Below are 17248 nucleotides of genomic sequence, written 5' to 3'. Positions count from 1 at the left end.
GAGTATATGTTATATATTCAATATCAAAAAGAAGTTTCTTCAAATATATACTTAAATGAAAATAATCAATTTTATCTAATTTAATAAAGTTATTCTAGTGGATATAAAATGTTTTTTATTGAATGCAGTATAGAAACAATAGCCAAGAATATAGTTATAAAAATATTAAATTAATGATACATTGGTTGTTGTTTGATATGTAATATGGAATATGTATCGGAGATATTAAAATTCCAATGGTAGTTACTTAAATGAGACTATCTTGTACAAATTTGTGGAAAGGTCCCCTGATAATTTGAGCTTTTAAGTTCCAGAAATTTTAACATGATATTCCCAGATATTTTGAACTTGCAAAAACTGCGAACTTTTTTTTTTTTTTTTTTTTTTTTTTTTTTGTGTGTGGATCTTCAGTTTTTAAGTCTACAATTCCTAACGCCCTCGATCGCTGTTGTGATTGGATGCATCTTCGTTTTGATTTGGAGAATCTCCTCCACAGCTCTGAGCCTCTGCGTGTTAGTCGATTGGTCTTCTCTCCTCTTCTTATTCTCTCAATTCTCTCTCTCTCCATCGCCTTATAGCCAAACCCTCTGTCCGTCTTCACACCAGAAATCCCAGTCTTCGACTTTTTGGTTTTTTTTTTTCAATTGGGTTCGTTGATATTGACGATCCTGAACGCCCCGCGAATTGAGTCGCAGAACCCGGGGGTTGAGTGAACTGGTAACTATGGTTTTTTCGTTTAATTTTTAAATTTAATTTAATGTTTTTTGGTGCGCGCGTGTTGCTAATTGTTTATGTTTCTGTCTGGGAAGCCTCTTCGGCCACCTATAGTCGGTAACATGGATCCTCCTCAAACTTTGCCATCCATGTCCTCTCAAGTAATTCATCCCCTTCTTTTTAAATTTCTATATATATATATATATATATATTATATGGCCTAATTAGCCTGCAAATGATATTCTTATGAATGCAATAAACCTCTTCGTTACAGTTTCGGCCTCCCATTCCAGCACTGCCACAGTCACAGCAGTTCATTCCTGTGGGTTCTCAGCATTTTCAGCCAGTTGGTCGGGGTGTTCCAATGGTGAATGTCAGAGTGCCTCCTCAAGCACCAAAACCACCCGTATATGGTCAGCCCATGCCGCAATTGCCTCCAAGACCTGGTCAACCAGGTATGCTTCTTCCATCACAGACGGTTCCATTGGCAGTTGGTCAGCCTAAGGGCCATTTTACATCAGAATCACCATTGCCTCTGCCTAGCAGTCAAGCACCAAATAATTACATGCCTAGCCTAGGAGGTGGTCGAGGAATGCCGCTCTCTTCCTCATATACTGTAAGATTCGGGAGCGTGTCCAAACTGACTGCTTATTTTTAGTTCAATATATTTAGATTCTTGACTTCATAATTTGCAAAAATTTACAGTTTACACCTTCTTATGGTGTACAAAGAGGCAATGATGGTTCCACCCAGTATCAGTCTATACCTCAAGTGCATGTTGCAAATGTTTCTTCTGGGGGACAACTTAGACCATCAACTGAAAGCCAGAGCACTGCCATTGTTACACCTATGCAGCAAACTAATGAACAGCCTCCAATGATGAATGTCGCTGCTCCAGTAAGTATTTTTCGTTTAGTATTCTCTACATATTTATGGCATCTTTTCTACCTGCATCATTTTCTTTTTTTTTTTTTTTTTTTTTTTGGGTTTGATATCATGGATACTTGTTTAAAATCTTAGGCAACAAGTACCCAACCTAGCCTCAGTGCAGAGGCCTCGTCGGATTGGAGAGAACATACATCTGCTGATGGAAGAAGGTAATAGATATAAACACAGCAAAATCTTCCTTTTCTTGGAAAAAGTTGAAAGAAGCTACAATCTTATTGAACTGATAATTTAGTATGTCAACATATTATTGGATACCACGTATAAAAAGTAGCTTTCCCACGTACAATGTACCGATCTAAATGACTTCTAGTTTCACTGTTATTAACAATTCAGAATTGTTGGGAAGAAGAAAGGGGTGCTGGGTTGTAAAAGTGATCACCACAGACTTAATTACAGAAATAACCGATATTCAAGCAAATAAAAAAGAGATAGTCAAAACATGTCCAAAAACCCAGTTCCATATAGAAATTTGGTCATATTTGTCTAGATGTGCTCCTTAGTTTGTTTCTGTTTGCAGATGTATTGTGGGTTGGCCCCAATAACTCTTCACCTGATCTGTCACTGAAGCTGCATCATCTTCTGCCAGATTCTGGTCAATTAATGAGGAAATTATGGTAACATATTTGTTACATTGCTAAACTCACAACACAAATAGGTTTTGAGTGAACAGAAATTATTATCACCTAAAGTTTGTTTCTGGGTTTAGATGTGCTTAAGCTGTATTGTTAATTTCAGATTAAATTTCACTTGCGGCTTAAGAAGCTTGTTTTATTTGGTATGGCCATGAACAATACCCAAAGAATATTAAGAGTTAGGATCAATGTTTGTTAGTCTTCCAGACACATTTTATCTTAAAATACTTATATTTCCACCCTCTAATGTAAAACAAAACTTTACTAATGTGTTACGCATCCTAAAACTATTTTGTTAGGTCTTATAGACCTAGATAACTAAAAGAGAAGGGAAGACAAATTGTAGGTCTTATGTACCTAGATAACTAAAAGAGAAGGGAAGAAAAATTGTTACAAAAGGAACTCATTTGACCATCTTTAAAGATTGCAACTCAATTAAGGAATTGACTAGACTACGGAAAATGATGTTATGCATCATAAGAGATACCTATTAGTTGACTTTTGTTAAGAAGCCGTTATTCATATGTACCAGTTTCTTGTGTGCTGCGCTTCCTTTTCAGTTCTGGCTGTTTTATGTATGCATCTTGCCCTCAAAAAATTATGATGCTTTGTTTTTGTTCTTTGCTTAGATTAGCCTAATCTGCTAAGTCGATGAAGTTAAACAGGTGCAGGTTTTTCAAATTGTGAATATATTTTTACTAATATTGAATTGAACCAACTCATCTTAATAGATAGGAAGGAACTCTTTTTTTCTTTTTATTTTGAATTTTCATTAGATGTATATTTTTTCATCTGTAAACCGTAACAAAGTGAAATAAAATATAAAAAAAGAACAAAGTTACTCTTTTCATTTTAAAATTGAAGGCCAATGTATCATTTGTGCAAGTTTGTCTGGTACATTAATGGTTTGTAATTTTTAGTATTTCAAAACTTATGATGGACTAAATTTATCTGAATTTGTTGCAGTATGCAATGTGTGATAGTCTGTTGTTGAGATTGAGAAAATGGTACAAAGTCTACTAGTGGCATGGTGTTTAAATAGATATCAGTTGATTTCTTTAAGGAAAGGTATTTCAAAAATAAGGGTAGATCGTCCTTAAAAAAAATTATACGACTCTGTGATCCTAGTGGAGGAAAGGAAAGATTTAGTTATACTTGTCTCAAACAATAATGTGTTTCATACACTGGTATAATTTAGGGTGTGATGTCTCATTTGGTTTTAATACTTTTTATCATTTTTCACAAGTGATACTTCATTATTGTGAACTTAGACTAATTGCTAATTGTTGTTCTGATCAAGGTATTTAGCCAATGTTTACTATTAATCTTAGAATATATGTGATGTATGGTGAATGATGAGACTATATTTAAAGGTGCCATGTTACTCTTCCTTCTATTCTGACTAAGTGCATGATTATGCTAATTCTTTTTTGGCTGAGAATTTTGTCTTTGGATTGGTTGATTTGTAAGGTTTCCTCACTAATTGTTTGTTTCCTGAATTGTTCAGGTATTATTATAATAGAAAGACAAAACTATCAAGTTGGGATAAACCTTTAGAATTGATGACAGCAACTGAGGTGAGTCATGCAAGTGATATTGGTTACCATTAATTTGAAACTTGTAACTCATTGGTCATACCATTGAATGTTTTTAATGTGTAAAATGTTGAGCATCTCATTGTGTCCATCCAGGTATTATGCTATTGACTGGGTTTCTTATAATTAGATATGTTGTGGTTGAAATATGCTTTCCTTTTTTAAGCACGTTTTGCCATCTAGAAATGCTATGCACACCTGGTAAACAAAATCTACTGCAATTTATTTTTTCTAGAATGATGGATATTCTATCAAGCATGGATTTTCTATCTTAATTCTTGTTATGTGATTCACTTAAAGTTCTGTTTGGTATGTGTACATTTTTAATGGAATTAGTTTCCCAGAATGCATTTTCTCAACAATACAGTTTGCCAATTAAATTTTCTATTATTTGTGTTTGGCTTATGCTGGGAAAGTGATACGTGTATGATCTAAAATGTGGTATAGTTTTTACTATGGTTTAAAAATAGTGTAAAATTGTAATAAAGAATGGTATAATCCCACTGTCCTAAGAGAATTTGAGAATACCACCTCATTTTAAGAGACTAAGGATCTTTTGATCTTTAGGTCCTCAAAAAAAAAAAAAAAAAAAAAAATAGTTTCCCTCGAAACTTTCCCAACTTCAGAGAATTAGTTTCTCTATGGGCTTGTAAGTTTTTAACTAAATTGGTTTCCCAGGATGCATTTTCTCAACAATCAGTTTGGCAATAATTATTTTCTATTATTAGTGTTTGGCTTTTGTTGAGAATGATAGGTGTAGGATTTATACTTTTATATCGTTTTTGCTCTGATTTTAAAACAGTTTAACATGGTCATAAAGAATGGTATACTCTCATTGTCCTAGGGGAATTTGAGAATACCACAGAGCCTCAATTTCCTTTGAACTTTTGCTCTGCAAAACAACATTGTTCCCCTTAAAACTTTTCCAAATTCAGAGAATAAGTTTCCATATGGGCTTGTATTTTCCTTGATAAGAAACGAACCAAACACTTGTAGACTGAACTTTCCTAAGGAATCTCAAGTAGGTTTGTCTGTCAGATGAGATCCTTCCTATTTAATTTTGGTCCAGTCAATAAGTCATTTTCGAGACACACACATATGTAAATGTAATGATCAACAAATAACCAAGATAAATAATAATAATAATAATAATAATAATAATAATAATAATAATTTAATCTGATGAAGGAAAAAAGTTAATTTAACCATGCCATGGTTACTTCCACTTTCTAGTTGCACTAATAATGGGGAGAACCAATATATCCTGCTTGCTTCTTTCACTCATAAGAAAGTGCTCTTTCTAGATGCTTGGCATGTGGAATAAATAAAGGAATATAATAGCTATTCCATAGGATTGACTATTTCCATGCTTTTGGGTTGTTTTCAATTTTAGGAATATTTATTCCATAGAAATCCCTAATACCATTTCAAGGAATAGCTATTCTTTTTTAAAACCTCCAAGTTGGTATTCCTTCATCTCAATATGGATAAACTTTATATAAATCCTTTAACGCATTTTTAATATATTTGAATATCAATGGATTATCATATAAAAATACATAACTATGAAATTTAACTTTTGATTAATTTTTATCACAGTTAATTTTTTTGAAAAAGAAAATATTTAGAAAGGCTATACATTGAATGTGATTCAATACAATAACCAAACATATTAATAGGAATAACTATACCTTTTCCCTTGACTAAGTCCCATGAATAGGTACTCCTATTTCACCAACTGTGCCATAAGTGTATTTCCATTAAGCCTCTCTCTTTCTTGTCTGTCTCTGCCTTCTCCATCTGTGATTTTGTTTGGGACTTTGCTATCTTTGAATGGATTTTTGGTAATAGTAGATATTTTTAGATCATTAAGTCACTGTCATATAAATTTATGAGTTGGAACTGCAAAATGAATATAATTGTGATTGTTTAATTCATAATTTATTGGTTGATGGTGATTATTTAACGGAATCAAATGTTTACATATGTATATTTGGCAGTTTTCTGAGATATTTATTTGTTGTCAATATCATATATTCTTGTTGGCTCTTATTTGTTAACTATTGTTGCATTTCGAAGGTAATCCCTTTGGTATGGACCTACGAGGTATTATGACGTTTGTTTTTTGTTGTCTTTGGCAATAAAGCTCATTTTTTAAGTGGTTTGTTTCAAGAGTTAACTATTCTTTTCCCACACTGTTCCCTCATGATTATATATGGTGAGTGACTTCAGTAGCTTTAAAGATGCTTGCAGGTTCATGCTGTGCCGCCCTATTGAGATTTAGGATATGCTGTGGGTCTTTGCTGCTTGCTTTACCTTCTATGTAATTGTAATGTTAGTAAACTCTGTCATTTGTATTGATTGCTAAATAATGTGTGGAATTTTTCCTTGATTCCTCTTACAGAGAAATAGTGGTTATCATGTTTACACCATGTTATTTACTTCTTTGGCCTGGTCTATTGTTTTTAAAATTACTATAATCGTTCTTCTTCTTATTATTATTATATTAATGTTTTGTGTCATCTTTTTTAGAGTTCTGGCTTTTGCTCAAGGGTCTGTTCACCATTCTCAAACATGTTGTGCTCCTAGTCCTATAACATTTTACGTTAGTACAATCGTCAACCTAAATGAAACCAAAACTTATACGAGTATGTTCTTGGATTGTTTTGTGGTGTATGTTGCTTTGTTCTTGAGATGCCATAAAAAAGATGTAGGTTCCTGGTTATGTAATTAGTGCTTGCATTTTGGTTTGCTTTTTAATCGAATGCAAGTCTAGTTGCAAATGGGATGTTCAAATGGATGTGTGCAAATATTGCTTTATTACTAAATGCCTAAGTGATGGACTAATCTAATTTTTTGTGTTTGGTATCAGCCTTTGATTGAAGTTAACCTTTAAATTGTACGCTTTTCTCTTTTTCCTTTACATGGGAAGAGAGTCTTTCATTGTTATAGAGTCAGGATTATGACCTGGAATATTTCTTCCTTTTGTTAGCATTCAAGTCAAATTTCTTATATCAGATGAAGTTTCAACTTATATAGTTTTATCACTGTGACAGAGGGCAGATGCATCAACAAATTGGAAGGAATTTACTAGTCTCGATGGAAGAAAGTGAGTAATACTTTTGTTGGTCTTAAAGTCTCATTTGATATGGAATTTCTGGTCGTGTGTGACCCTTTACTTCTATGCTGCAGGTATTATTATAACAAAGTCACCAAAGAATCAAAATGGAGAGTTCCTGAGGAGCTGAAGGTTTCTTCCCATGTCAACCAATTTTGCTAAAAGAGTTACATTTTTTTTTTTTTTTTGTGGCCCACATTTCTAATATGTTCCCCTGTTATTCTGCCTTTCAAATCTAGTTGGTACGAGAAAAAGTAGAAAAAGCTTCTGTTGAGGAAACACAACAAGAAATGCCTGTGAATAGTAGTGTCCCAACTTCTGTATCTCCTACTGTGGCTGAGCCTACACCTAGTGGCGATACCTCATCTTCCAAAGCTGAAGGAGTTGCATCAAGCCCTGTTTCAGTAGCACCTGTTCCGGCTGCTGATCTGCAAACTATGGTGGTTCCAAGATCATCTGCCTTACCGGTTGTAGCTGCTACAATGAAAACAAATACAGATGGAGATCAGATACCTACAAATGCTGTATTAACATTTGATGCTGTAACTGGAAGTGCTGGAACTTCTGTTACAGGAATTAGTATCGCTACAGAACCAATGTAGTTATATTTAGCCTTTTTGGTGTCTTGATTGTATAACTGCAGTTGGGTATAGAGCCTTGAATTTTCTTTTACACCGTATTTTGCAGGAATAATGTCAATAATTTTTCAGCAATGGATGTTGTCGGTTCTGCAGATGAAGTTCATGTACTAGTTAAAGAGGTATTCTGTTGGCCTGGTCTTATGTCCAAATTCTACTGCTCCTTGAAAATTAACTGCATATACAATGGAACTTTGTTCTTGTGTTTAAATCCTATTACCGCTGTAAATTAATTGCATATGTAAGCCCAACTTTTGTTTGTTTATTTGACGGGCCTACACCTGGGAGTATTAATTGTTTATTGTGTTGGGTTGAAATATATAGTTGGGTCCATTTCCTATCAGCTTAATCTTTTGTAAATGATGGTAACATAAAATATTGACTGCTTGATATGATTTCTAGCAACTTGATGCTGTAGAGTTTTGCAGGAAGATTTGAAAGGTGTAATAGGAGAGAAAATCAGTGATACAGCATCAGAAGATAAAACTGTTGATAGAGAACCTTTAGTATATGGAAATAAGCAGGTAATATATAGAATTTGCCTTGTTCTATTCTTATGTTTTTCTTTCTTGAATTATTATTATTAGAAGTTGTAATAATTTTTCCTTGTAATGTTTTGGTTACCTTTAGGAGGCAAAAAATGCATTTAAAGCGCTCTTGGAGGATGCCAATATTGGGTGTGATTGGACATGGGATCGGGTAGTTCAATTATGTCCTTACCATTCTCTGTTTTTATATTTATTATACCTGACATGATGCTAAATATTTCAGGCCATGAGAGTAATAATTAATGACAAAAGATATGGTGTTTTAAAAACGCTTGGAGATCGGAAGCAAGCTTTTAATGAGGTATGTCTTAGCCTGGATAATGTGTCTGTATGTGTATTTCATTCAGCTGTAAACAAGTGTAAAAGTTGGAAATTCAACAAATACATGTACAGATAATATATTCAAGCACTGTTACATGGTACATCTACATATTTATAATGGTCAATATGCAGGGTAATGTAATCATGTATACATTTATCTATGTATGATGCATCTATACATAAATGGATGTCCATCTAAATATATTTAGGTAATATACATGACTAAATATATATATTTTTTTCGTTTGTGTCAGAATTATATAGATGCATGTGTATTGGTGTCATAAAATGGAAGAATATTTTTGTATATTATTTATGCATTGAGGCCTTATCCTGTTGATGGCTATGCTATTTGCTTTTCCTGTGTAATTCATCTTATGGCATTGAGTTCTTTTCCAGTTGGTGGCTGTACAATTTGTTTTTACTGTGTAATGTCTTATGGCACGTGATCTTACACTTGTTATTTTAAAAATGCAGATTGATGTTATTTTGTTGTTTTTAATTTTAGTCTTATTTTTATGTTCTAGTTCTTGATTCAAAGGAAAAAACAGGATGCTGAGGAAAGACGCATGAAGCAGAAAAAGGCTCGGGAAGAATTCAAAAAAATGTTGGAAGTATGCTATTTTTTGCTTTTGGACATTCTTTTTATCTATTTAAAATGTGTTGTTTCTTTTTGTTTTTTTTCTCATTATTGTCTTGAATTTTATGCAGGAATCCACAGAGCTGACATCATCCATGAGATGGGGGTTTGTATTCCCTAATGCGATATCAATTTTTAATGTTATCTTCGACTAAAACGATATGTGGTTAACTGGTTATTAGTGAGACTTGTAATAATTATTTTTCTTTAATTGGAATTTTCAACTGCTGTACAGCAAAGCAGAAAGTCTGTTTGAAAGTGATGAGAGATTTAAACTTGTTGAGCGGGATAGGGATCGGAGGGATTTATTTGAGAACCATGTGGAGGAACTGAGGAAGAAGGTAAGGTTCTGCTACCTTGGTTACTATACTTGAATTATGTCATTTGAATTCATATTACAGATGTAAGTATTTTGCATGTATTAACATTGGGCAAGTCAAGATTGTGATTGGACTATACAATTCAAACTCCATTTCAAAGTTCACCTTGTATTATGTTCTTACATGTTATATACATGGAGTATATATGTACAAGTTGTGTATGCTCGTATACATATTTTACATACTTAATCTGGCTTTTTAATATCTTCTTTGCTATCTGACAAAAGAGGTTTCACATCTCCTGATCCGAATCCTTTAAGCACTCTTTTGCCTTTTATTATTTTTCTCTTCAATCTGAGGTTTTCTCTTTGTTACTTCTGAATTGCACATAGTGCTATCATACAGGTAAGTTCTAGTATTAAGAAATAGAAAAGCATCTTGGGACTTGTTAAAAGATCAGTGCAGGTCAATATTCGTGGCTACATGGCCATCCCATTTGGTTTTCAGAAACTGAGCAGTAAGCAGAAGTTGGATTTATTGAAGCTGGAGCTGTGGATTTTTTTTTTTTTCTTTTTTGGGTGAATAGCTGTATTTGGTTTAGGCCAAAGGTGTTTACATCTCTCCAATGAGCATGCATGATACTCTGATAAACATAAGCCTGAGTTGAAATTTTAGTTCTTCTCATTTTTGCGTGTTGATTTTATATGATTGCCAAAATGCATTTGTATCATCTTTCTTAATAAAAGGAAAATGGCAGAACTAGGGCCTACACTGGTGTAGTATTTAAATGCTGTTTCTGGTTCAAAAAATAGTTTGGTCATATTGGTCAACATCGAATGTGATACTGTGCTTGCTTGAAGATAGTTTATTTATTGTATCCGAATGTGATACTGTGCTTGCTTGAAGATAGTTTACTTATTGTATGTGTTCATACTACCAAGAAATTGTATTGGTGCTTAGGAACGAGCAAAGGCACAGGAGGAAAGGAAATGCAATATAATGGAATACAGGCACTTTTTGGAATCTTGTGACTTTATTAAGGTACTTGCCCAATGTATTTACTTTTGTTTGATAGGTTTTCATGTGCTATTTTTCTGGTACATCTTGATATCTTCTCCTATTTTAGGCAAGCAGCCAGTGGCGAAGAGTTCAAGACCGATTAGAGGCTGATGAAAGATGTTTACGGCTTGAAAAAATTGATCGCTTGGAAATTTTTGTGGTAATTTTCCTCATTTAGCCCTTTCTTTTACTTGGGTGTCATGCTAACTGCAATGTGTTGTTCCAGGAGTATACACGCGATCTGCAGAAAGAAGAGGAGGAACAGAAGAAGATACAGAAGGTTGTTTAGTGTTTGGATTGATTGCCTTTTCTGCTTCTGCTTCTGTTTCTTTTTCTGTTTTTGCTTTAATTTTACTGTTTCCTTGGGTGATGCTCTTATATGAGTCTTTCTTGACAATAGGAAGAATTGAGGAAGGTAGAGCGTAAAAACCGTGATCAGTTCCGCAAATTGATGGAAGATAATGTTGCTGCAGGTTTGCTTACAGCGAAAACTCACTGGCGTGAATATTGCATGAAGGTTGGCCATCCAGTTTTTGCTTTGTTTCCCCTTTAGACTTTGTTGATAGAAGAACTTATAGGTTGCCTTACAAGTGAAATTTTCTATACATTGAATTCTGTCGTGCAATTTGTGCATTGTCTCATGTATTTTTTGTTTTATTTGGTGGTGGATTTGCTTTTAGGTTAAAGATTTACCTGCGTATAAGGAAGTTGCTTCAAATACCTCAGGTCCAACTCCTAAAGACTTGTTTGAAGATGTAGCTGAGGAGCTTCAGAAACAAGTAATTGAACTCTGTTGTCTTTTTAATTCTTGTTAATTTCTTAAATCTGAATTCTAGAAAAGTATCTCTGTGTTTCAAGGTTGTAAATGTTAAAAGTCCTCATTTACCTATCAATTGGCTAAAGTTTGCATCACTTTTCGGTCCCTTTATAATAAAAATGGCTGTACTTAAATTTCAATAAAATTTTCATGTTCACAATAACGCAATTTATGCTACTTGGTAAACTGTTTGATTTGTTTGCTTCTTGTTACTCCATTATCCAAATTCAGCTGAGTGGCTGAGGACCCATAAATTGTTTAACAATAATTAGTGTCCGACTCACTGTGAGTACAGTATGTATTTTTTGGTTTTAGTGAAAGGAGATAAAAAAGCATGACTGCTGAAGTGACAATGTCTTCCTAGTAGTTTAAGGGCCTGTTTGAGAATGATTTTGTAGGACTCTCTTCCTAGGAGAAGTGATTCCTAATAAATCAACTAATTGGTGCTTCTCTAGGATCACCAATCAGGTGATTTCTCTGAAATAAAATCACTATAAATCACTTTTAGGTAAATTTTTGCCTAACACTGGCAGAAGAGCTTTTACCCTCTTTGCAGTGTTTTTAGGGCTTTAGGTATCACTCCCAAATGCACCATTAATCAATAATCAGAAGTATTTTGGTTTTGAATTATTATTAATCAGAAGTATTTTGGTTTTGAAATATCATTCCCACGTATAGTGTAAATCCATTGAATTGCTAACAACATGCTTACAAAATACCAATTTGCTCTCTCATTTATATTTTACAGTATCATGAGGATAGAACACAGATTAAAGATGCCATCAAGTTGAGAAAGGTATTACCATCTACATTTATTTTTTTAATGTATTATATATCCTTAGGAATCTGATTTATGGTAATTACCAGATCATGCTTTCAACAGCCTGGACATTTGAAGAATTAAAAAGTGCGATTGTAAATGATATTAGCTCCCCACCAGTGTCAGATACCAATTTAAAGGTATGCTTTCGTTCTATATGGCTATTTGTTATATTCTGTTGAACAATTTCTGTTGAAAGTTGATTACTAAGGCCATAAGGAAGTTCTTTTGACATTACTCATTTGGATCACGTATCAATATTTGCATATGAGACATATAATGTGGGTGGGATTGTTGAAATATGGTTGGTTCCCAACCTCTCACATATACCAACTGTTGGCCTAATTGTCATCTATTGGTCAAGTGTTTTAGTGGAAAATGCAATGTGACATCAATGATGAGTTGCTTGATATTGCTTTAGACAAGGTGGAATCAAACATCAGCTAGGAAATTGCATTATGTTGCACTAATGTGGTTCGATACCACATGGGACTCATGTTGGTTGGATACCACATGGTGTTAGTGTATCCCTGACTTCATGAGCATTATTGGAGGCCGGGTATGGTACGTCATATTAGTCATGGGAGGATCAGGTGCCTTTGGTTTTTGTTCTTTTCTTCTCCTTATCATTCTTCTTTATTTTTCTTTTCCTTTTAATTCTTTTTTGCTGTGGACTGAGGTGCATGGGGTGTGGCTTTTTGTTTGTTGCCTAGTTATGGTGATAATTCTTTGGAAGATTCTTAAAGTCTGCCAAATGATATGGAGGCTTTTATAGGCTTAAATATGTGAGGATTGGGGGAAGTATACGGTGGAAGTCCATTCTTTTGGGCATTTGGAATTATTGGCAGGTAGACGAAGCAATGAATTTCTTTTGATCTCTTATAGGGTGAGGGGTAGGAAGCCATATACCAATTTCTAGAACTAATGTCAGTGGTTTCTTTTGTAGTTATAAACTTATGTCAGAACAAAATGATTGTCCTGTAGAAGATTGTTTCTGTTGAGAAAATTGAGTTTTTCATGAGATAATTCTTTTGAAAATTCCTAGTTGGTTGTGATATTTCTTGATCATTGTACTTTATGCAATACAATTATCTGATATGATTTGCAACCTCTTTGCAGCTAGTATTTGATGAATTACTTGAAAGAGTCAGGGAGAAGGAGGAAAAAGAAGCTAAAAGGCGTAAACACCTTTCTGATAGTTTCTTTCATCTTCTATCTTCTATCAAGGTATAGCATGCTGCAAGCCATTTGGGATATTAATGCTCTCAGTTTATGTTGAACAATAGATGAACTTCTTCTTTCTAAGTTGTTTCACAGTCCACCTTTCTATGTTGTTTCACAGTCCACCAAAGTTTGTTAATTTGTTTAATTTGTTACAGGATATAACTGCATCTTCGGAGTGGGAGGACAGCAAACGACTTTTTGAAGGTAGTCAGGAGTGCAGGTAACTTCACGTCCTTGCAGCCGCTAAATGTTTGCTATAACATTCACTTTTTGTGTATTACTCTCATTTTATTGAATTCTTTCTCTCGTTTAATTCAATTTCTAGTTGTTACAGCTACTAAATGGTTGCTATAACATTCACTGTTTGAGTAGTTGTGAGTTCTTTAACAAGAGAACCGTACTTCTGATTGTTGATGCTTCAGGTACTAGTGATTTTATGTGCCATAGTTGAAAGGGGAAAAACAAAACAACTGAAGCCTTTTCTTAATTTATATCTTAAACCAAAATATAATTTGTAGATTAAAAACTAAAATATATCCTGCTTTACTGAAAGTCTTGATCTTTATTATTATTTTCAAATGTAGTCAGTCCTAACTTTTCTTATTCTTTTGCAATTCCATTATAAGTTATGACCATTTGTTTATGAATATTGCATGTTTTGGAATTCTCTTGTGCAGTTCCATTGGTGAGGCTAGCGTTTGCAGGGAGATATTTGAGAGATACGTAATGCAACTGAAAGAGCATGAACAGAGGGAACAGAAAAGAAAGGAGGATAAGGTATTAAAATCAGTTGCAACTCATTATGGTAGAGACCAGTTTGCTTCTATATATGCAATTCTAGTTATTGAGAATGGAGAATCCTTATATGTCTTTTCATTTCTTCTTTTAATGTTTATTCCTTATGTTTTTCTCATTAGTCATGATTAGTTAGCATTAGTGCAAAGTTCACTTGCTTATGCATAGCTTGAGACTTATGTCAGTTCTACTTGGGAATGCTTTCAGAATATGATTTCCAGAATCTTGTGCTCACTTTGGATACGACTATTTTTATGACATTATTTGCATCATGTATTCCTCTGCTTGATAAGCTATTTCATTGTGGCTTTGCTGCATTGCATAATGCAATGTGGTTCTAGTTTGTCAAGGAGTTCGAATAAAATTATCGGTGGAGATGATGACAAAGACTAGGGTGGAATACAATTTGGAAGCATCATAGAAACCTTCGAAGTTTTTCACTTATCTATGTAATATTTATCCTTGTATACTAAACCTTGGAGAAGAAGCCATTACTTCCAATTCTTAAATTCTGCAGGTGAGGAAAGAAAAAGAGAAAAGAAAGGTCAAGCAAAGGAAGGAAAAAGAGGCTAGTGAGTTAGAAAAAGATGGAGCAGATGGCGAAACTGCTGATGTTACTGAAGGTCATTTTTGTAAAGAGAACAGAAGTTCAACCAAAGACGGTAATAGAAAAGAAAGGAAGCGGAATAGTAGTGAGGATTATGTGGATGCAAATGAGGATGAACGGATGACGAAATCCCATGGATCTAGCAATGACAGGAAATCAAGGCGGGTATGTTAACCACTTCTGAGGAATTCTGACTTTGGTTACCTGGTTTATATTAACCTTATATACTCATTTGTTGTACCTCATTATTATGTGAACATCTCTGCTCATGACTCGAACAATGGAAGCAGGCATAAAAGGAACAAAAGGGATCACCGGCATGGTTCTCGTAAGAATGGTGGTCATGAGGAGTTTGAAGATGGTGAATTTGGTGAGGTAGGGGAAAGTTAATTTCATCCTAGAAATTGCAATTCTTATGTTTATATATATATATATATATATATTGTTTTGCCCCCATTATATTTAGTGTATAGCCAAGATATTTGTTTCCCAAAAGGCTACTTCAGCTCTTAGAACCTTCTAATAAATTTCTCATAAGAAAAATCATTAGGTGATTATATTGTGTCCCTTAATAGTCTACTTGCCAAGAGAGCATGATAATCAAAGAAAACACTTGCTTATGCTTGGGATGAATAAGCATTTCACGTTGTTTCTTTTTCCTTTTCTGAAGATAAATTTTCTTTTGGTGCCTCCTTATTGCGTGGTAAAAATGTGCATTTTCGCTATTTTTGTTATTTGTAAAGTAGGAAGAAAGAAAAGGGGAAAAAGAAATTTTTAGTTTCCATTATTTGTGTCCCCTCAGTACAGTCCAGTGTCTAACCCCGAGTCTATTTCTTTAAAAAATGACCTTAAGTTTGAATTTTTCGTACCTCAGTGATAAAATATAAAAAATCAATAGTTTCCACCGTTTGCCTAATGTATGGTTTTGGGAAATTTATATGGAAATGAATTTTTCTTTTTTGAAAAAAAGAAATGACGTTTTTGTGTTAATTGTCTGGTCAAAAGTAAATTGTATGAATTTATTTAAATGTTCATTGTAAAAATGCTTATTAGTCTTCATTGTTTGCTCAAAAGTAAATTGTATAAATATATATATATATATATATTTATATGTATATATATTTTTTTTATAAACATTCATCATAGAAGTTAAATGTATACATTCTAAGAATTTTAGTTTTTCATAATAAATAAATAAATAAAATAATGTTAAATTACACAAAAACCTCACTACACTATTTGGTAGTTACATATAATCTCTCAAACTACGTAAATAACAAATAACTCTACTATAGAAAGATGTAAATAATACTCTAATATCAATTTGGTAATTAAAAAAAATGATTAGGCTAGTTTGTTAAGGCAAATTGTTCTTCTAATATCCATTAAGTTATTCATAAATGTCTTACAGTATATTGATACATAATATGAAATTATTAATTAAAAATAACAGAGTTATGCTGGTATAAATACGAATTTAAATAAATATTACAAATTTTTTTTTGCGACAATATTATATTTACCTACACATGTTTTCAAAAAAAAAAAAAGTACAAAATTAAAATGATTATGAAAATTAAAAGAAGTAATAGAAAATTAAAATGTTTAAAAGTTTTTCTTTTTTGTATTTTTTTATGGTAATAATTTAACTAATTTTCAATTTTTTTTAACCAAAAATATTATTTTCTGTGTAAATTTTCTAATTTTTGAACCCATAGGAAATTTTTAACATAAATGTGTCTGTTGTTATTGATGGGGTTTGAACGTTCTCAAACCCTTCAAGTTTATGTGAATTTTTAATAAATTTTGCTTGTATTATTACGTATAGTTCTATGACTTTGATATTGAATTTTTGACATAGGAACATGGAGCTAATAAAGAAGTACGGAAATCAGCTTAGAAGAGCTTAACTTTCTCAAAATATACAAAGAAAGAAAAATGTTGCGAGGAAAGAAGGAAAGATGCTGTTCAAAAGAAAGAACAACCTGGATTTTTGTTTGGAAGACTAAATTGCTGCTCAAAGCTAATGCAAATGTATCATTTTTAGGTGTAAGAGCGTTAGTTGTTAGAAAGGTTAGGTTTAGGAAAATGGGGTTTATGGTGTTTTTAAGAAACTAGGGGTGAAGCACATAAGCAAGCAAGGGCAACAAAGGAAAGATTGGGAAAAAGGCCGCTTAAAATCTCAACTTTTTTTGCAAAAAGGCATTAAATTTCAATTATGTGGGAATGTTGGTTATCATTTTGCCTACAATCTATAGGAAATTTAGCTAGCATGAAGCAGCTTGTGTTGTGGCACATGCAACTTCCGATATTGTCCCATCGGAAGTGAATGTCAAAATCAAGCAGCTTATTTGGTCTTCTGCCCATGATATTTATTCCTATAATGTAAATTCTCACTTGATTTTTTTTTTTTTTTTTGGCCCCCCTAAAAATGTTTGACTTTGTATATATA

The 17248-nt window shown here is 33.2% G+C and overlaps 1 protein-coding gene across 4 annotated transcripts; it reads left to right on the top strand.

The window, feature by feature from the left end:
• The first annotated feature begins 200 nt into the window (after window positions 1-200).
• On the top strand, window positions 201-17205 carry LOC107434354 (pre-mRNA-processing protein 40A). 4 transcript variants are annotated; one of them, XR_007242867.2, is made up of 29 exons: window positions 206-717; window positions 810-875; window positions 989-1330; window positions 1420-1611; window positions 1735-1811; window positions 3802-3871; window positions 6946-6998; window positions 7082-7139; window positions 7247-7605; window positions 7695-7767; window positions 8074-8169; window positions 8276-8344; window positions 8417-8494; window positions 9042-9128; window positions 9226-9260; window positions 9390-9495; window positions 10435-10515; window positions 10601-10693; window positions 10760-10813; window positions 10934-11050; window positions 11214-11312; window positions 12099-12146; window positions 12218-12310; window positions 13290-13397; window positions 13550-13614; window positions 14072-14171; window positions 14707-14961; window positions 15087-15171; window positions 16658-17205. XR_007242867.2 is itself a non-coding variant. In XM_048480383.2 (28 exons), the coding sequence occupies exons 2-28, from the start codon at window positions 837-839 to the stop codon at window positions 15090-15092; spliced, it is 2853 nt and encodes a 950-aa protein (XP_048336340.2). In that variant the 5' UTR covers window positions 206-717; window positions 810-836; the 3' UTR covers window positions 15093-15455. The 4 variants fall into 4 exon arrangements, 3 of the variants coding, with proteins under 3 accessions (XP_048336342.2, XP_048336340.2, XP_048336343.2); XM_048480383.2 differs by lacking the exon at window positions 16658-17205 and having other exon boundaries at window positions 15087-15455; XM_048480386.2 differs by lacking the exons at window positions 206-717; window positions 810-875; window positions 989-1330; window positions 16658-17205 and adding an exon at window positions 2180-2276 and having other exon boundaries at window positions 1446-1611; window positions 15087-15455.
• The last annotated feature ends 43 nt before the right edge of the window (window positions 17206-17248 follow it).

This window comes from Ziziphus jujuba, chromosome 9 (genome assembly GCF_031755915.1).
Source record: "Ziziphus jujuba cultivar Dongzao chromosome 9, ASM3175591v1".
NCBI lineage: Eukaryota > Viridiplantae > Streptophyta > Magnoliopsida > Rosales > Rhamnaceae > Ziziphus > Ziziphus jujuba.
This window is presented reverse-complemented; position numbering and strand designations above follow the sequence as displayed.

What these genes read in the sequence shown, in the direction of transcription:
- LOC107434354 (XM_048480383.2), top strand. Translation starts at nt 837, where the DNA reads ATGGATCCTCCTCAAACTTTGCCATCCATGTCCTCTCAA. An exon ending in TGCCATCCATGTCCTCTCAA is followed by an intron (nt 876 to 988) that starts GTAATTCATCCC and finishes TCTTCGTTACAG; the next exon opens with TTTCGGCCTCCCATTCCAGC. An exon ending in ATCTTCTATCTTCTATCAAG is followed by an intron (nt 13,398 to 13,549) that starts GTATAGCATGCT and finishes AATTTGTTACAG; the next exon opens with GATATAACTGCATCTTCGGA.